General features: G+C 38.6%; 1 protein-coding gene across 2 annotated transcripts in view; it reads right to left on the bottom strand.

Moving 5' to 3' along the window:
* The window catches only part of phip (PHIP subunit of CUL4-Ring ligase complex), a 76,396-nt gene that overhangs the window by 40,551 nt on the left and 14,924 nt on the right, over window positions 1–20,921 (bottom strand). For both annotated transcript variants that reach the window (XM_088929536.1, XM_088929532.1), the window contains 12 exons: window positions 18,739–18,960; window positions 17,967–18,067; window positions 16,084–16,154; window positions 15,291–15,391; window positions 15,151–15,191; window positions 11,324–11,422; window positions 6,474–6,627; window positions 5,143–5,277; window positions 4,494–4,622; window positions 2,648–2,873; window positions 1,568–1,705; window positions 783–966 (listed from right to left, as the gene is read on the bottom strand). In XM_088929536.1, coding sequence (XP_088785662.1) covers window positions 783–966; window positions 1,568–1,705; window positions 2,648–2,873; window positions 4,494–4,622; window positions 5,143–5,277; window positions 6,474–6,627; window positions 11,324–11,422; window positions 15,151–15,191; window positions 15,291–15,391; window positions 16,084–16,154; window positions 17,967–18,067; window positions 18,739–18,960 — 1,601 coding nt within the window. The remainder of the gene's footprint in view (window positions 1–782; window positions 967–1,567; window positions 1,706–2,647; window positions 2,874–4,493; window positions 4,623–5,142; window positions 5,278–6,473; window positions 6,628–11,323; window positions 11,423–15,150; window positions 15,192–15,290; window positions 15,392–16,083; window positions 16,155–17,966; window positions 18,068–18,738; window positions 18,961–20,921) is intronic.

The raw sequence follows: 20,921 nt of genomic DNA, 5'->3' as shown, positions 1-20,921 counted from the left end.
GGTCCCCTCTTACAGTATATGTAAAGTGCTTTGGGGTCCTTTGAGATGAAAAGTATTATAATGCGAAGCCAAGGAATGAATGTCATTAAAATCGCAATGTTGAATAAGAATCTATGAACAATATACCCACAGAACTAAATAATTTCACATAAATATAATTAAGGTTCACTTTGTTTAGCTTCTGAACAAATTCTAAACAGAAATGGGCTAGTTGAAAATCAGATTTTAGAAATGCTATGTCTCTTGGCTAAATAATCAAGTAATAGAATATTGACATTTACTGGAAAAACGAATATGGTATAAATAGATGGTATAAAGTTGCTCCAACAGGCTAAATCCCACGCCAAGATTGCTGAGGAATTGCAATAGCAGCTTTTTTTTAAATTGTGCAATGGATTCTTCTGGCCACAAGCGTGATGCTGCAAAAACTTCTGAACTCCAACATTCGTGAAGGAGTAGAAACTAACATTACATGAAATAATTGCAATTTTCCACTAGCTTCATACTAGCCACCACAGTTTTATTACTTCTGTTATTTCATCCATCTCTTAAGCGATCATATGGGCGATCCACGCCTTTCACATATTTTTACTTGCACTACATAGATACACAATCATTTTTGTCCCTCCAGAATACAGCTGCAACGGTCCAAATCCAGTGGTCCATGACTTGATTTGTTCCACTATGAAGTACACACACAGAAAAGTCCTAAGCAATATTCAGCGGCAGGCATTTTCCGGAACGGTCTTTCTGAAGAGCTCCCCTGCCAGGCGCTACAGTACCTGGCTATTGCGGGAGGTAACTCCGGCACCAGCACTCGGCGGCTCCAGGCCACGAGGTCCCTTTCGGTGGCGATCTCACTCCTGGGCGCGTTGCTGTGCATCTGCCGTACTCCCTCAATCTGCCCACTGCGCCGCAGCCCCACGTTGGGGGGGGAGTGTACCTCTGAGGTAGAGCCCACAGAGCCTGATGGGACACAAGAGCGCAGAACCCTCAGCGCTAGTATGAGGGATGCTTGGAAACAAAGACAATGCCTGCATTTATTGTTTGATAGGCTAACTCTTCAGCAATTGTTTTAGACTGTTAATGCCAGGTTTAGACTGGGTTTACTCATTTCTTTTCAGAACACTTTAAATAATTCTTAAAGAAAAAAACAAACAGCATCTGCAATTTCCACTTTACAGTCTTTTTTTTTTAAATTGGAACAATGACTGACTTGGTTCCCTTCAAAACCCAGCACTGGGATGATTTACTCCGCGTAAATAGTCTCTGCTGGTGGTTCTCAAGAAAGAAACCACCTCCAGGAAAAAGGGGATAACGGTCTCCAAGGAATATCCCTGCTATTTAAAGAAAATAAGCTCACAAGCTTATTGCCAGAACGCCCCAAAGATCGTCTCGGAGGTTAAGATTATTGTGGGCTTTTTCGTTATTTACATATATGATTAAGCACCACCTCAAACTGCTCCATTTTCTTCTGGTTTCCTACACATCATCACTGTACTTTCTAATCCTCTGGAACTACCATGTAACACAGTAGGTAGATTAAAGAAACAAACAGATTCTGCACCTCTGTTTCCTCTGTTCAAGCTGCTGCTTCCTGCGTCCCCAGACAGCCTTTGATCCTGCTCCTGCTGCAGCCGTTGAATCATAGTGTCCAGGGGACTAGATCCGTCATTAACCTGCTGACTGAGAACTTGATTTAAACCTGCAAGGCAAATAATTGTCTTCTTGAGACAGATTTCAATACTGGGAAACTGTGTTTACCCTAGCAGCAGGACCGCTCGGGTTCAAATTAGATAAATAGAGTAAGTATGAAACACTTAGAGTAAGCACGAAAAAAAAGACCTGAATGCAGAACATGGAGAAACCAACCCTTTAAACATTCCCTGAAAGTCATTTGTGTCAATTGAAAACCTACAAAGCTAATTATTCTGGGAAAAACCATACATCATGTTAAATACTAGCACCTAAATTCTTCCTGAATCCCCTGAAGTTAATTTAATCAGACAGGTTAGCAAGTTCTTGTTTTCATTCTTGAACTTATTTGCAATGATGACTAAACCACAAAATAGTTCAGGTGGGTAGCTGCGTCAGCATGTGTAGCCTGCAAAGGAACAAGTAATAGGTTTATTCCATGCTGAAAAGAGAAGAGAGAAAACACAACGTTTCGGCTGTGAAGCCTTCTTCAGGTGTGTGTTGACACACCTGACACACCATTTTATGGTTTGTAAACCATAAAATGCATATCATCAAGAGATAAAAGCTGCAGAAAACTTGAATTCAAAGCTCAAAAAGAAAGAATGAATTGTATGAAACAAGCTCAACCTAAACTGATAGCTCTTCCAAAAGAGCAGTTCAGACCCTTGAAGCCTATTGTATATACAAATGTATATACAGGTAACTAACAACAGCAGGTTTACATATAACTATTAGGATGAAAAAAGGTTGTTTTAAAATAACACGCCAAAAAACACTACTAAGAGAAAATGCAAACGTTAGAGTGATTATTATTTCCACCAGCGATTTTGCTTTCTTTATAACAATTTCCTGAACAAGAGTGGCATTGCTGTATTAAGGCCCCCCTCCCTCAGAACCTTTCCTCACGCCACGGCCTGTGCCCAGAGCCGAGACGAGTGCAGTCTCCCACCTGAGGAGGTCATGCCCATCTGTGGAATGAGCTGCTCGTCTCGGCAGTTCTCCCGCCCGGGGACCAGCCTCTGGAATCTCGCAGGGTGCGGGTTGCCATCCACGTCCACCAGGAACGGGGGAGGCATTAAATGCGGGGCCTGCTGGGTCTGCTCATCCAGGACGTAGTTGTTAGCGTCACGGATCAGGGGCCGGTAGTCCGTGTGGAAGAACATTTGGTCTGCGATCTGGAACAAGGAAAGGGAGCAAACTTACGGCCAAGTGCGCAAAACCCCCTCAACACGCCGAACTTGGAAAGCCAAGAGAAAAAACTATCTTGAGTGAATGACAGGGTGGATGTCATTGCTGTGACCCGGAGATAAAACACATGGAATAATTCATAAACATGCTCGGTTAACAATGAAACAAATTCAGAAAGGTTTTTCCATCTGCATATTTGAAAAAAGTTCCAATATTGCGTTTTAACCTCAGGCTCTGTACGTTTGCACACCGAAGTGGGGTACACTGTACTATTACAAAAATGAATATGCATCACAAAATGTACAGCAGCACATTTTCTCTTTATCCAATAGGACTGATTTTCTTTTTTATGTTTGTCTCTTTCACAACAGCGGACATATTCATTCTAGTTTCGGTACTCCTATATGTTGGTGACACCTTACATTCCTAGACCACTGGTGACAGGTAAAATTATTAATTTTAGCAGTTAGCAGTTTCAGAGTACAGTGGAGCATGACAGTAATTAACCCACATCTGTGGTTTTCCTCCCTGTAAGACCAGGGTGCTTTGCTCAGAAACCTCCAAGAATAACATGGCAGGAGAAAGCTGTAATTATGTTCTCTTTGCTTTCTGCTTCACCATCATCCCAATCAGCTTCCAGCACCACACACTTCGCAAATGCATAGGAGAGTGAGGAGCAATCACAGAACAGAGAAGTGAAATGAAATCTTAATACTCAAGTATTAATATTTTGCTTTCTGTATAACCATTCCAGAGACATATTACTGTATTAAGGCTTTTCTCTATCAGAACCTTTTTTCCCCCCCAACTGTTTTTTTAGATGAAAAACAGCAGAAACGTTACATGGGAAACTACTACTACATGAAATCATCTGGGTGCAAACAAGTGAGAAAATCTTACCCAACTCAGTCAAACTTACCCAAGAAGCCAACATTATTAGCAGTCGATTTCAAACAACTGACTGTGGACTGAAGAACCTAACTTTTAATTTATTTCCACAGAAATAAAAAATTAAGATATTCACATGCCACTCCCAATGCGATTCCACATCTTTGAACTTCTGACACGTCTTCTACAATTCTAGATCTGTCCTGAAGTTCTGACCAGAACCTCTTTCAGTTGTCTTTGACCATCTTTCCATCTACAGCTTTCTGTTTATAAGACAAATGTGCTGGAACTTCCTTCCTTCGCTGAGAGCACCACTATGAACAATTCTCACTTCATGTTCTTTGGCATTCAGTTTAAACCATTCTGTCTTAGTGAAGCAGAGGTGAGGAAGATCTCAAAAAAACCCAGCAACTCACAAACTCTCTGTGGAGGTGTGAGAGAAAAGCTTTTTGTATACAAGCATGCATTCTGTTAGAGCCTTGTGTTCTGAAAATGCTGGAAAATTCTGAACTAGCCTTTTCTTTTTATCTTATCTGAAAATTTCCATCAACTTCAGGCATAAACTTGGTTTTCCCAAGGAATTCACATCTATCGGCAGCATCATTTCTTGGACACCCGTGAGATACCTGTTAGTTAGCAAACTCTGACCCCACAGGAGGCACAGGATCAGGCACTTGAATGAGTCATTCAAAACAGGAGTAGACAAAAAGATTTGCTACCTTGTCATACTTGCTGCTGGAGCCAAAGCCAAAAATGAGGAGGTGCCCATGAGAGTCGGTGCAGGCAAAATGTTGTCCATCTGGAGAGCACTTACAGTCGAATACTGCACCGTGACCCTGGCCCTCGATCTGACAAGCAGCAACAAGCACAGGGTTTCCTCAGACAAGGATACAGAATGCATCTTCCACAGATTCGGCTTCAGAAAGAAGTTAAACTTTTAATATTTACTCTTGTAACATGTAATTAAAGAAAGAAGCAAGAAGTTCTGAATTTTGGGATTTAAAACAAAACAGTTTGAAATATATTTCCTTAAAATTGTTGTAACCTTGTTATCATGTGGAACCAAGTTATCAACAATTTAATTATCATCACTGTAACAAGCATACAAATGATCATTCTAAAAGAATGATTTTACCAACTATAAGTTATAAAAAACTTCTAAAATTTAAAATAGTCAAATATAAGTTTGAGTTACAACTCCACTAAAGAATGGCTCAAGGAAACAGTTACCATAGAGATTTATGACAGAAACTAATTAAAACAACAAGAAAAAGAGCATACTGTACTGTAATCAAAAAGGGGGTTTTATTTGTCAGGATTAGAAATTTTACAAGAAACTAAAAAGCAGTGAAAAAGTTTTCCAGTTACCATATTGAAGTAGGAGCGAATTTTGACTCCTCTTACAAGGTCCCATACTATGGCATTCCCATCATGTCCTGCGGAAAAGAGCACTCTGGGATCAAACGGATGAGGTTCGAGTACAAAAACCTCATCTTCGTGTCCCTGCAAAACAACATACAGTCCATTGAATAAACACTGAAGAGTTTTCCCCCGTTTATTTCTCTTATTACCATTGAAGCCAGCGTCTCATTCTTAATTCCGTTTTGCCGCTGCAAACTCAGGGGCTATGAACCAGAAAGGAAGAAAGCTCCAAGCCTAAGCTGAGCTCTACAATTCAGACATCCCAAGTCTACAGATGCCAGGTGGGCAGGTAAGAGGAGCCTATCTGTCTTTTCTCACTCTATACCTGTGGCTGCAGGAGTCGCTGCTGTCAGCCGAGACTCAGACAACTGGCAAATCTAAACTGAGGCGTACTCTCATCCCCCATTACACATTCTCTTTACTTATGAGTACGAATGAGCTTGTAAAATGAGAGATACACACACATACCTATTTTTGTCATACGAGTTAACTTCCTGCACTAATTCAAGCTCCAACCGTGTCTATTTTTATTTTTGGCTCCTCTCAAATGTCATCTTAACAGAAATTAGAAATTGTAAGGGTATTATACTAGTTACGGCACAGAATATTTTGAATGCACAATTTATGAAAATAATATTGAGTTAGTGTTGCTATTATAAGTTTTTGCCTAGGAGCAGAAATTTTGTAACCAGTTGTGTTTGTAGAATAAGGGATTTGTTAAAAAAAAAGAGAATGTCTTGGTCAAGTCATTTTCAATTCTGGCAAATGAGCTTAAACGGATTTTATCCCAGATATGATGTATAAGAAAAATGTTTAAACTTCTTGTTTCACCAGTTACACTTGAACTTCTCCTTAACATATGTAAAAACAATAAACAGATATTCCCATCTATCCATCCATTTCCTAACCACTGTTCTAATTTAGGGTGATGGGGGAGCCAGAGCCTATCCCAGCAAGTAATGGGCACAGGACTGGGGAGTAGACGGCATGCCAGTCCATTGTGGGGCGCACACAGACACAAACACACCCATGCTCACAACAGGGCCAATTTTCCCAGAAGCCAATCAACCTACCAGTATGGACTGTAGGAGAGACCAGAGCAACCAGAGGAAACCCATGCAAACACAGGGAGAACATGCAAACTCCACACAGATAGCATATCCAAAATTTAACCCAGGGCCCTTTTCGTTCCCAGGCAGCAATGCCAACCACTTTGCCCTACAAACATTTCACTTTTTTTATACAACAGAGCAAAGGTAAACTGCATCATTACTTACCATTAGGACATGAATGAGCTGTCCAGTATAGGAGTTCCAAACCTTCAACGTAAGGTTATTCACAGCTGTTATAACTGTGTTGTCATGTCGATCCCAGGCCACCATTGTGACTTTCAGTTTATTGACTTTGTCTTCTACAGGCGGTGGATTGTTCCTAGAAAAAAGTTGAGAAGTATTTTGTTTTACAATAGTACACCTGCTCACGGTGCACTCACGGTAAACTGTTAAAAGAGGAGGAAAGACTAGGTCTACCAAGAAAGGAAGCATGGCCGTTCTATATCAGATAAGGTACCATCAAAAAGAAAGTATAAAGAGATTGTGAAGTCACGTTACCATGGTACAGTGTATGAACAGTGAAAACACACCGGCTTATACAACCAGATCAATTAACTTATTTTTTTCATTTTTTAAAGACCATCAAGTATTTCATTGTCACATGTGCTTTATCGGGGGCACATCTTTAGCAGAATCTGTTAAAATGACTTACAGTATACCACTTTTCCACTGGTGTACCTAAGCCATTAGGGCTCTGCTAGTTATTTCTCTGGGAACTATCCCATGTAACTCCATCACAGCACGATAATGGCTCAGTTGTAAGTGGACTAAGGGTCAGGGCAAACAACTTGTGTTATTACTCTGCTCCAGTCAGTGCAAAAGACAGAAAAAAGTGATGTATGATACTGTAGAGAGGAACAAAGGACAATTCAGCCCTTGCCTGCCAAGTAGACCTGTTACAATCTGGGTACAGCCTTGGGTTCAAGAAGAGCTGGAACTTTCAGGCCTTAAATAGACTAAGTGCTTGATGTAACTTGGAACCAAAATCAATTAAAATGTGAAATCCAAAGCCGTGCCACAGAAAATGAAACAGTAAAAATACAAATGTATACAATGGGTATATTTGACATGTTTCTCAGGATATGCACACTGACACTTTGTCTCAGAATCTTTATTCTGTAGTTCCTCGCCACATACAGTAGATGATGTGTGCCATCATGTGTCACACGCAGTGTACACAGTGGAGAAACATTACAGCCACACTGGGGAGAGTTGTTTCACAAAAGAGATCCCGACATGAAACAACGCGCTAGATGTGGCTGTAATTCAGCAGTTCCACAGCTGAATCCAATTTGTACACCACATGAACATGCAATAAAATGGAAATGGACAGATTCACCAAACGCAGCATTTTATTATAAACATTAAATATATATTTTCTGTTTAAGTGTATATCTTCAGTCAATCAGAGGCCATCAAAAATGACTTGTGCATGTTTACTTATATCTTCTATCCTAAACATGATAAGTGGCAACTATAATCTGATAACTGTAAGTGACATCACAAAACTAGATAATGTGATACACACAGATAAAAACATATTTAGATGCTGATCTGTTTGTATGATCTATTCTGACAATATTCATGTAACTTTTACAGAAATTAAGACCTCTCAATGATGTCCAGCATATGCTTTTGAACATTACCTATTGTTTCTAACACAGAGAAAATCAAGAAAACAATTTAAAAAGAATAGTTCCAACTGCAAGTTAAAAAAAAAATTCGAATTTATCTTTTACTTTTTGTCTCCCTGCAATGAGTTTCTTTATCCATCCAAATCATCTGAGTTTCTTTATTTCTTATCCTTGTACAAGCTAATACAAACTACTCCTTACACCTTGCCTTTTGTTAAGCTCAGTAAAAAAAAAAATCACAGGTAAATAAATTTCCAGGAAAATTGAATTATTCATACAGTATGTTCTCAGTCAGGCAAATTCATTCAAATTAAACAAATCTTCTCAACTTGGTCACATAATTGAACTCGCGTCTTTCCTTTATTATTAAATCAGCTATACAATTTATCTAAGAATTTCAAGATAATTCACGTACACGACGTGTGTGTACAGACTGTACATCACCTCCCTGAAGAAATGGTGTGTGTGTGGGGGGAAACACTCTCAAGAGGGAGTTAATTTTCCACCCCGTAACCCGATCACATCAGTAGCTAATCAAGCCTGGGTTAGGTTGGTACCTGGGAGGGAGACCTCCAAGGATAACAGGGATCACTGCTGGAAGTGGTGTTGATGAACCAGCAGGAGGCACTCTTCTGTCAGGACAAATCCTCCAATTCAGTGCCCCAATACATTTACAAAGGAAATTACGCTATTGCAGGTGACAACTTTCAGGCGATACTTTAGAACAAGATCTTAAAGTTGGTGCTCCCGAAGCCTAGGGATGTTAAAACCAAATGAAACGTGACTAAAGTGCACTTTGGGGTTACACAACCTGGGCACTATTAAAATCCTCCTTATTTCATCAGGGCGAAGTCATTTCTCGGCTCTCCACCTGATTCGCTGTGTAGTGGGGCTGCTGGAGCACAATGGCTCCTGCACATCTCCCAGGAGGAGAGCTGCACTTCAGTGGTGGATAAAGGGAGTCGCCTCTTACAGAAAAGAGGACAACAGAGATGCAAGCAATCAAAAATTAGACATAAAAGCTATCAGGGACCAGGTGGTCAACTCTCTCTCGCAGATCATCACAGGAGCAGATATTAAAACGCTGCATTTGTGTCAGAGCTCAAGATCCAAAGCATACATTATATTTTAATTTAAGGAATATTACACTGTAATTTCTTACACTGTAAACTGAATATTTTTGCTTTTCTCTCAGAATGCACTGTTACCCTTTACTTATCTGCTGAAAAAGCATCATCCACTTGTTGCATTATAACCTTAAAAGCACTGAACTGAAAGAAGGTGTGCTAATACACAGCTCTGAATTATAGACCTCAACCCTTTGAAACTGTGTAAACAATAGTAAAGGGGGCATCTGTTTCTTCTTTCTCACAAAGACAAACTACAGCACTCAACTAAAAGGGAAGGGAATGTTCCTTTAGCTATCGTTTTTTCACTAAATTAACTATACACCACACACTAAAAGATTCATACAACTAAGGTATTTCAGAGATCAAGAGAACACTTTTTTACAAAAATCAAGACATCATAATACAGAAAACGTTAAGATTTTTCTTTCTTATTACTATTACAGATTATATATTTGTTCAGTTAAGAAGTCACTGAAATTCATTTGGTGAGTCTAGATTACATTAAATCCCATGTTAAAAAGAAAATAATTTTAGATGCAAGGCGCTTCCCCTTTATAATGTGACCAGTTACAGTGTGGTATCAGTTAAAACACGGTCAGACCACTGCTCCCCATTTTCTCGGTTAATGAAAGTTGACTCAAACACTCAAGAAAAACAGTACGAAGCATAACTGAGCAGAAAGAGAAAACTGGTCTGGTGGACAGAGTGAGAAAAATTGAGACCCTAGCAGCATTTTCAAAAGATACACACAACACCAGAGAGAACATTGTGTGGCTGGCTCAAAGATAAGATATTTCACGGTACGACTTCAAGAAGGGATGTTCAAGGGGAATCAACTGCTGTATTTCGTACCAGTAATTATTATACTTTTATTTTCTTGATATCTGCAGGACCATTAACAAGGAATCTGGGTTTGGTACAACACTGTGAGCATAGGCAGGGAAACTTGAACAGCACTTTGGCGATCAGCCTGATTTTTAAAGCACACTTGAGGTGGCCGTGAAGTTTAAAAATGTTTTCTTTCTACATGGGGAAATAAACCTTCAAGTCAAACAGCTTCAGAATGGTTTGTATATTTGATAAAGTAAGGTGTATATGTCTTGTAAAGAAAAACAGTGGATACATTTGCAAAAAAAATGGCCTATTAACTAAAATAGATAGCCTTTTAACTCAAATTTGCTTATTTTTGACCTGTTAACAAGCCACAACAAGAGTAGTTACCGATTTAAAATGTGTTCTTGATCTTTTAAAACTCAGATCACTGCTGAGATGTTTTCATATTTTCAGATAATGTGAGCCCTCAGTCACGTCACGCCCTTCTCTTTTTCCGTAGATACATTTATACCACTGTGACTACATTATGTGAGTCAAAGTGGCTTAGAAGAACCTCAATTTTTAGGATTAATAAAATCATAATATATGCAGTTATTGTCACTTAACTTAAATTAAGAGCTCTCAACCTCCAGTCAGACAAAGCAAGAAATAGGCAATGTCAAAATCAGTTTTAAACTAAACAGAGCAGATTAGATGTTGAAAAGAAACTCAAGTAAAGTGAAAGAAAACCTAAAACACTGAATTGTGATACTATAGTTACAAAACATCATGTAGAAAACTAGAACATGCAGCACTTATGCAGCCCATATATTTGCTTTACATTTTCTTTCCAAGAGTAAAAACTGATTTCCTATTTGTTTTCAAATGTTATCATCATGAACCATCCTTGGATTCTATATTATTTATACTTTAAAACATTAAAAAAATATAAAATTTACAAGAAAGAGTGGTGTTGGCTTGGTATCTATTACATATAATCTATTAGTGTGGCTTGCGGGCTCTGGAAATCATTTCGGAAACAAAAATGCCAGCACTCATTGTAACACAACGCACAAATAATGCGGCCTTCCGCTTCACAAACACCAGCCCCCACATTACAAGCGGGCAGTGCTGCATAATTTATAATGAAAGTTGGTTAATGAAGCAGCTTAGTGCAGACGAGCAACAACAAAAAAAACCACTTAAAAGTAATGGTGGCTGTGTTGGTTTAAAGTTTTTGTACGTCGCAGGATATGTACCCAGACAATATGGTGGCCACAACAACACACAAATAACGAGGTCTTAAACTTCTCCAACGCCAACTCCTACATTCTTATCTCGCTGGATAATTTAGAATGAAAGCTGAAGCAGCTTAGGGTAGTTGAAAGGTGGCAACAAAAAGCCCTTCAGAGCTCTGGTAGCAGTGCTGGGAACTCACCCAGACAACTTGGTGGCCATGTCCAACAGGATGCTTTTCCACTCCTGCTGATGGAGCTGCCATATCCGCGCCGTCCCGTCCCGGCTCCCGCTCACAAACCTATGGAGACGGACGGACACAACGTCACAGCCGCCCCGGCGCCGGCCGAACAATTACACTTCGGCAGGTCTGAGCAAAGGGGCAGCGAGGAGAGGGAGCAGCAGCAGAAAACCCTCGCCCCTGATACTCTGAGGAGTTCCACACGTCAGAAGGAAAGCATGACAGCATCATGTATGCCAAGTCAAATTTCTGCTATGCTCTTTGACTTGGTTAATGACGAAATAACAGCGGTTAAATACAGAGAGCCCTGGAAATAAAGTCATTAAAGTACTGGGTCAGTCAGCGCAAAGTCAAGGCAACAGGAGGAGATCAATCCTTTTGAAAATATTCCATAATACATGACTGTGAGTTCCATTAGTTAAATGACACAGATTTCTTTTTGAAGTATTTTATTTTCCTTCGGCAAAACCTGAAATGTATTGCTTGGAACAAATGCAATATTTCTATATCAGTCAACTACATGGAGTGCACCCTAACACAACAGGAACATTAATGAAAGAATGAATGAAAGCAGAGATTCTGGGTCACGTAAAATATTTTTCAAAAGGCTTGAGCTAAAACTGAACTACGTTTTCACAGTGATGGACTTTTAACCACCTTTACCCTTAATTGTAACTAATATAAGAAGTTCAAGTAGGTACTGTCGGGATGTGTAGGCTACAAAGGAACAGCTAAAGGTTTTCTCCACGCTGAAAGGAAAAGCAAAGTGATACAACATTTCGGCAGTGAAGCCTTCTTCAGGTGTCCAGGCTCCACAGCCTTTGCCTGTTCCTTTAGGCATTAGAATACTAGTATACAATATATTGTAAAACACAAAATTAAAATGAATGGATTATTAAATCTTAACTTCAACCCATAAACAAATCACAAAAACAACTTTTGTCATGACTGACTTTGGGCTACATTCGAACTGTGAATCACGACTTGGGGAATCCTGGTCATAGCCAGCTAATAAAACAGATAACCAGTCGGATCAAAAATCTTCACATACTCAAAACGATGGCCTTTAACAGCTAAGCCACTCAGGAGGCCATAATTGCTGATTTTTGTCTGGCAAAGACTTCTTCCTTAAATCCAATGGAATCCTGCCAGGAAGTACTGGGTTTGCAATTTTTATTTGGCAGATAGGTTGAGGTTTTCAGTTAATCTAGGCCTTATTGCTAAAATGGACTAATCCTTAAGTGCCATCACATCTGGAATACCATGTCCCTCCCTGGCTATCATGTTAAACAAAACATAATACTGCATACATAAGTAAAATTACTATAGAAATAAAAAACAGTCAGAAAAGAGGCAATGAAAAGCTTATCTGTGTAGTGAAGGCAGCGTGAGGAAAATAGTGATGGATAACAACAGTTTTCCAAATGAGGAAAAATTCAAGATAAAAGTCTTCTGAACGAAAATGAAAACTTACTGTTTTGCCAGAGATTCAGCAATGAAGTCTCTAATGGGTATATGGAATTAAGTGGCGAACATACCAAGGATCTATCATGATAAATAACAGCTAACAGGGAAGGCAAATTTATCAAGGTTGTTCTCGAATCATTAGACCCCAAGGCAGAGCAAAAACAAGACTTGACCCTTCATTTATTTAAAAAGAGGAATTCATTTATATGAAATCCCTGTAGCAATAAAATGGGCAGACATTAATTTCTCAATCTCATTTATCAATCGAATTTTTAGCTGTACAACACAGTCATAATGCAACAGGAGGACATGTCTAAAAGGTAGAATCTGTGGCTGATGGGGAAGAAGAACATGAAGAGAACTTGGAAAAATAAACAAGCAGGAATGTAAGCAATTCAAAGCCTTCTTTCCATTCTATTCCACCAGAAGGAAAGAATGGAATAACAATCGGAGAATTCTGGTTTATTATGAAATGAAACAGGACAGCAGGGCAAAACAATCCTCAGCTCAGTCCAGCTCATTCAATTTGCTCAAGCATAACCCTGCATTTATCAGCACCTGCTTTTACTTTACAACATGATATTTTTCAATACTGGTATTTAGGACAGTTTGCTATTTGCCTTTTCTCTTTGTAGGTAAAAGTGTATAATTAAAATGGGGGTAACATTTATGAATTCCAGAGTGGGTTACTGTATTACCACTACCACTAACTGATAGGAACATAGATGGAGCAAAATCTTGGCTAATCTTAGTAAAAAAAATGACCTCAAACTTAAAACTGGGACAAGAATTCACCTCTTAGTAGAACAATGATCCAAAGTACAAGGCCAATGCTACACTGAATAATAAAAAATGTACCTATTAAAGTATAAAAAACTGAGTGTCCTTGAGTGGCCCAGTCAAAGCCCTAACTTGAAAAGTCATGAAAACTGCTCTCCATAATCGGACGAGCCAACAGTACGGTTGGCAGAGCCGTATGGCTATAATGAATATTTGGTGAAATAGCTGTAGCCGGCATTCTTTTCTCTTTAAATTGAGTTGACATATTCAGCAACTTATTTTACCCATAGAAATCTTCAATTGGAACAAAATAATCTGTGAAGCTTCATTTTTTCAAATTTCACAAAAATGGAAACACCAAAGGCAGGGCGTGGATACTTTTACAAGGCTCTGAAAGTGCTGTAGGACTCTCCATCACAAACCTAAGGCAATGTGAGAAATTGCGAAGTCTCACAAGGTCACCTAGTTCTTGGTTTATTTGTTTTTAAAACTCTGCTGCATCATCCTCACTATAGGGTTCCAAAGTCAGTTTATTTTTCCTCTTCAGTTTTTAACTGAACAGAAACTCCTGCTCTGCTCAATAGTTCTACAGAAAAACCTACAAATGTAAAAAGGCAGATGTTGCATTTCTTTATTCTGATGTAAGACTAGTGAAAATATGGAATCAACGGTGTACTTAATAATTTACAGGGCTTAATCGAGAAATCAGGACAGTTTAGTAGGATGACATTTAAAATGTTAATTAGCCATCAAACTGTAAAATCAGATTAATTCAGATCCTCAAAATGAATTTCCTTTGCTAACAGAGAAGTTCTAATTCAGGGGCTGGATCACAGAAATAAGGAAGGACATCCAGTCCAGGGCATTCTGAACAAAAAGCAGTGTCAAAAATGGATTTTTGAAGAAGTTCTCTCATGAACAACAGCTATAGAGGTTTTTCAACAAAAAACAAATTCTAATGTACTTTATATTCTGTACCTGTGCTTATATGGCACAGAAAATGTGACCAAGAAATGTGAACAGTGTTTCTGACTGAAAAGGCAGAACAGGCAGCATCGGTGTTAATTTTACTATTCTGCTTTGCTTGGGCCACCTCATTTAGTTTTTCAGCATTTCATGTTTCGCATTAGAGCCAGTTTTGGGTAATAGTTTCTCTTTCCATTTTCAAAAATCCCTTGGGATCTTACATTGCCGTCAAAGACTTCAGTTACTGCAATACTACATCAAAGAAAATGATATTCCCGAAACAGTTGATTTTCAGTTGACATTATTAAGATTAAATTCATCTGGAAAGCCAATGAAATTCCCATTTCTAAACAGGCAATTGTGTGAGTGATTTAAGGGGGATGGAGACTTGCTCAAACTCCAGATTTACCTGTAATTGTGTTTTTTTCTTGCATTTGCTGAGCAGGTGCAAAATTGAGTCTCAGTCCCACAAAGGTTATTTTTGCTGACCGAATCAAAACAGTGAATTGAACTGATAACTTGTGAATTAAACCAACTCCTGAAAGCAAGGCTTTATATATATATAAATAATTTACCTGTCACCAGTGTTAGAGAACTGTATGCTGTCAACTTTATCCTAAAAAAAGAAAAAAAGAAATCAGACTAAGCTTTTCAGACATATGTACATTCACACATATCAAAAGTGTACTGTAATAAAGACTTGGAAAGTACTTACCGTGTGCGACTCCAACTCTGATATTTTCTCGGGCTGACCAGATCCAAAAAAATATACTCTAATGATGTGATCTGTGCTTCCTGTTGCCAAGAACATTCCACCTGCACCACGAAAATATAAGAACACATTCAGACATGGTGCCAAATATCACACACAACAGTCTTTTCAGCTTGTGTGTTAAGACCTCACAGGGCTCGCACTACAGTATGCTGTTTATCAATTATTTACTCTGCTAAAGTAATCACGTACCAAAATAATTATTCCAAATTAACAGACCATTCGCAAACCATTTTCATTTCCATTTTTCCTTCAAAAGGAAGTTAAACACGCTGACATTCGTTCTCTCTGTAGTACTGTACAACACCCGAGATCAAAATAAAACATAAATTCACAATAGTTCAAATGCAACTGCTAATCCCACTTCTCACCTGAAGAAGTAATAAACAGAGAAAGAGTGCACAACAGGCAAAGCTGTCAACTATTTAAAGCCAAACTACAATAAAAGGGCATTTATGTTGAGGTGAAGAGCATTTTTATTCATAATAAGGTCAGTACTTTGGTATTTTCAACCTCTGGTTCATTGTGCATATTTTTCTTAACTAAAGCTATGCATGTGCCATAATCATTTAGGAGTTACTTCAATTTTTGAATGCTTGAAAGGTCCACTCACCAATACTTTCCTTTCACTCTAGCACGAAAACAGTCTTAGAGCTTTCAAGCACAAATTGAATAATGCAAAGACAGTAAGCAGTGAACTACACTGAAGCCTAGTACAAAACTAAAGGAGCATTACCAGCGCTGAAGGAAGAGCAGATCATTTGCACTCCTGGTCGGGGACGCTCAGTGAACTTACTGGGTCGCTGGCTGGGAACACAAAGGAACAGTCATATGACTACTGCAAGCTTGCTTTTGCAAATGCCTGCTAAAATCTGGAGGATGTATTTTTTTAATAAAGCACAGTGTTTGTCCAACAAAGCCAAGCTGGCCCAGTGGCTAGAATGCAGCCAATTCAAAACAATGGTTGTTTTATTGTTTTAGCTGGACAAATACTGAGCCAATCGCAGTACAAAGCCTCATCTACAAAAGGGCCCCGTTTTGTTTCTTTACAAAAAAGCGAGAAACTAAAGAAAGCGCTCAAAAATCTTTTTGTCTAAACTGTCTTAATTGAAAGTAGGCAAGTGTACAAACACGGGTCTATAAATGGTTAAAAAAGCAAAAATAGCAGCATCCAACATTTTCCCTTATCAATCACACACAAATAAATTATATGGGGTAAATTAAATTCTTAAATAATTTCACGAGTTCTACTCAACTTCATATTTTCTGCATTTACCAAATAATGATTCACACTACTGAGTAGTGATAAAAATTCTAGGTGCATTCCACAAGCTCAGACATGGAGTGCCAGTATTTGTGTCGGCAACTGTGACGTTGGTTCAGCAACATTTATCTGTGGCTGTACATCCACACACACAAACTGCAAACATACTTCAACCTTGCCTGTGTAGAAGTGCCTATGACTATGTAACAAAAAAAGGCTGAGAAAACAGAAAATGTGAACTGCTCAGTACATATGAGCAACAGATACCAAAGATGAAACATTCTGGTTGTTAGAAAGAAAACAATCCTTGGCATCTAATAGATTTACTTAGCGTTGCCTTTTTTTGACTCTTACACATAGCATGACTGTAGAATTTGCGTATCGAGAAAGGTTACTTAATTGACTCATGCCACCTTTAGGGCTGGCCAACTTCCTTTTAACAAAGAAAGGAAGCAATTAATTACAGAACTAACGGCAGAGCAATATAACCAATGAACCATGATAAATAAATGGTGCATGTCAGCAGTTACAAACAGCTACCATCAAAAAAAGCATAAAAGAGGAAAAAAAAAATCCTAAAAATAAGAAGCTATAGAAGGTTCAAACAACCCCTTGGGTGTCAGACTTTTTGACAAAGACCACAAGAAAAATTTGCAGAATTGCCCTTTTATGGGCTAGTGAGGATAAGATGATAAACCCGGTTTCTATTTATCCCCAGAAAAAGCTTCCCCCCCGCCCTCCCCCATTTGTGACAGCCAGCTGACTCTTAAACCGTGAAGAGAGCATTTCAGGCTTGATGAGAAGGAACGGTAAAAACACGGGGCAGCAAAGCTACACTGGGGCTTCGTTGCTAAAAACGGATCGTGTTATTTTTTAAAAAGGAATTTCGAAAACAAAATTACGAAGTTAGGCTAAATTGCAAAGCACATGTAAGAATTCACATGTAAGAAGTCCAGAATGAAAGGATATTGAAGGCCACATTAAGTGGAGTTTAAATCATCGACAGGTGAACACCTGCTGAGAAGCTCCACTTAAGCCTAAATCAGACCAATCTAGCCATTCTCACCGTGTGTTGCCCCGTCAAAGATTTAAAGATGCCTCAGGAGCTGTGATCTACCAGGACTGTAGGGAAGAATCCCATTGTAGGTGTAGGTTATTCTTGCAAAGATGAAAGTACCGAAGATTTAAAAATACACCAAGACATGCGAACTTTCAGCCAAAACATAGAAAACGATACAACTGGATCCTTTTCAAATGGAAAGTAATGTTAAAGAGAAGAACACATCTCTGAGACCTCTCTAGGCCTGCCCTCCTGCTAAGGACTCATTCGTTTCTCATAAACATGAGGAACTGACCTGAATTTCAAAGTCCTGGCGTCCCACTGCCAGAAACAAATAGAGCCGTCTGCCCCCGTGGAGGAGAGGTACCTCTTGGAGCCACTGCACAGCGGAGAGAACTGAAACAATCACAGACCACAGTCAAGGAAGCCGACAATCACAGCTGCCCCACCAGCTTAGTAAAAGGGTATACATGTAATCCTTAAATTTGTACATTTTCAGTGTTACTGTACTGCTTATTGTAAAACATGGGAGAACGGAATTAACAAAACAGCTTCAACAAATTACTTAATACAAAATGCATCCATGAAAACCTTAAAGTCTGGAACACATGAAAACGCATTAGATGCACCTGTATTTTACTCCACTGTACTTTAAAGTATGATACTGAAGTGGCATTAAAAAATCACCTGATATATCATTTAAAAAATATGCTGTGAATCACAAAGAACAAAATTACATATATAGCATAATTATATAAATAACAGCAATGTACACAAACTACACAAACATATGCACTATTCCATTAATAAATTAATGTTACTAATTACAAATTAAACAAATATGTTTTTATAGGATTGATCAGAAGCCCAATAACAAAAAGACATCTTTATTTTGTAGGAGCTGACCTAGTTATACGGATTTATATAAAAAGGTACCACATTACATCCTCTTGTCCAGGATGTAGGCACACAATGAGATTTCAGTTGCTCTAAGAGAAATCGCAGTGAACCGGACAGCAGCATGCATTCTTGCACCAGACGCAGGCTGGCACGAAACGGCCCTTCACCTGCAGTGAAGTGATGAGCGCGCCGTGGCCTTCGAGAACCGCGAGGGGGGCGCAGGTCTGCAGGCACCACACTCGAATGGTTTTGTCGCAGCTGCCCGCCGCGATCATGGTGTTCTCGTAGTTCACGGCCATGTCCGAGATCTCCGCCGCGTGTCCTCGCAGGGTGGCCAGCAGACGCCCATCGTCTGTCGCCCAGATCTTCACCAAGCAATCATCCGAGCCCTGGCACGAGTGGAGGAAGACGGTTCGTCACCGACACGCCCTGGTGTACTCTTTACTGTTACCAGTGATGTTCCAACACTGGACACAGCCAAACAGCAGACCCTTCTGTTTACATCTGTTTGGTAAGTATTAGATACGTACTCCAGCTGATGCCTTTTCTTCAATAGCGCCAATATAAAATATGTGATCCTGGATCATGGGAAACATTTTGAGCTCTTTTGAACACAAATCTTCATTGTTTGAAGCTGTGGCTTCATGCGCATTTTTTGAATTGCAGTCGAATAGGGTAAATTCCTAATGGCAGTGATATCACCACTGTAGCATTGTGAGCAAGAATCGTCTCCACTGTGGTCCAATTAGTTACAAATAGTTTTAATATAGAAACCGTTTCTCAAGACCGGGCTCTTTTATTGGCATACCACTTCAGCAAGTCACCTTTTGGCAGTTTTAATTCCAAAGAAACACTTTTTCTTTTACAAAAATTCACAGTGTTTTCTAAATTATGTTTGTCATGTTACACATAAACCCCTACACAGCCACCGTACTTGCTGAAATATTCCAGTGGCATCTTTTACTTCTTTTTTCCTGTATGTATGCTAATATTATTTCCAGTGGCAGCTATAAAAAAACAGGTTATTAACTCTATTCATATGCTTTTATGGGACTTCTGTTACACCAAGCACACCTATTGTAGTCAAATGCAGTTCATTACATGCACAAGCCTTTTCATACAAACTGTTAAAACCTAATTAAATTAACTACGTGAATACTAGGAATTTAAAGTCATTTTTAAATGGCACATTTGTAGAAATTTACAAGCTACCGAATAATAAAAAAGCAAAAAAAACAGCCCAGCTATTTTTTCTTACCTTGCAAATAACCACTAATCTACCAAACAACAAAAAGATAATTAAAAAGAGCGCATTCCAACTATGACATTCAAATAGACATTTGTAAACCACATAGCTGTTTAACTGCTACAGCTGCAAAAATGAAGCTGAGACCATGTGATCGAAGTTTAATTTCATGCCACATAAACGTACTATTATTATAATGCTCTTTGTTACACCACATCAGATATAAATCAGCCAGACACTGAATCCAAATTAATTTAATCCTTATAATATCACTTTCATTTAAACACACAAATCTGTTTCCCTAAACAGATGTAGAAAGTGTACATTTAAACTTGCATTACACTGTGAACAACACACAAAATGTAGCTATTAGAGTATTGATAATAATGTGAGCATTTACAACAGCGACTATACTCCTTCAGAAGTTCAGCAACCTGCCTTTAGCTTGCTGAATTACAAATTACTTTGAATTTTACTTGGCATTGCAGCTTTCTAACGGTTTTGATGATTGCATCTTCATTTGCTAAAAATATGAAACTGGACTCAAATGCATTTGAAACTCAAAGCAGGTTTCAGTCATTCACTTGCAAAAAAACATGTTACAGATAAGTGATGGGGCTAACTTGGAAATAATCCATCAATCTAATATAACCATAAATTCCCCAAATATCTACATGACACAGCTGAAGACACCATCACCAGGGGTGACGCACATCTTTTAAATATTTCATGATAAGAAAACAAAAGAAACCTATTTAAACTAGGCCATTTGCAAAAGAGAAATGCACTGTATCAAACATGATCTATTAATAAAACAAAAGCACCAGCAATTTAAAATAAACTAAATTTCATTTTAAATGTCTATCAACTCAACTTTGCCTTTTAAAACTAGATCTATAATGTGTACTTAATAAGTACTTTATAACAGGAAGACAAAGCAAGTGAACACCTCTTGTCTACAATTAAAATTTTGAAAATACCTCTGGTAACACCACTAGCATGGGTTGGAAAATTTAAATTATTCGTACTTTTATTTCTTTGAAATGTGTTCTGATTATTTTATCACAACTGTCTGATGGCAGAATATCCAGTCATGTGGAAAAT

The sequence above is a fragment of the Atractosteus spatula genome, chromosome 2 (genome assembly GCF_055471065.1).
Source record: "Atractosteus spatula isolate fAtrSpa1 chromosome 2, fAtrSpa1.hap1, whole genome shotgun sequence".
In the NCBI taxonomy this organism is placed as follows: Eukaryota; Metazoa; Chordata; class Actinopteri; order Semionotiformes; family Lepisosteidae; genus Atractosteus; species Atractosteus spatula.
The sequence above is the reverse complement of the archived record's forward strand: the minus strand, read 5'-3'. Positions and strand labels throughout refer to the sequence as shown.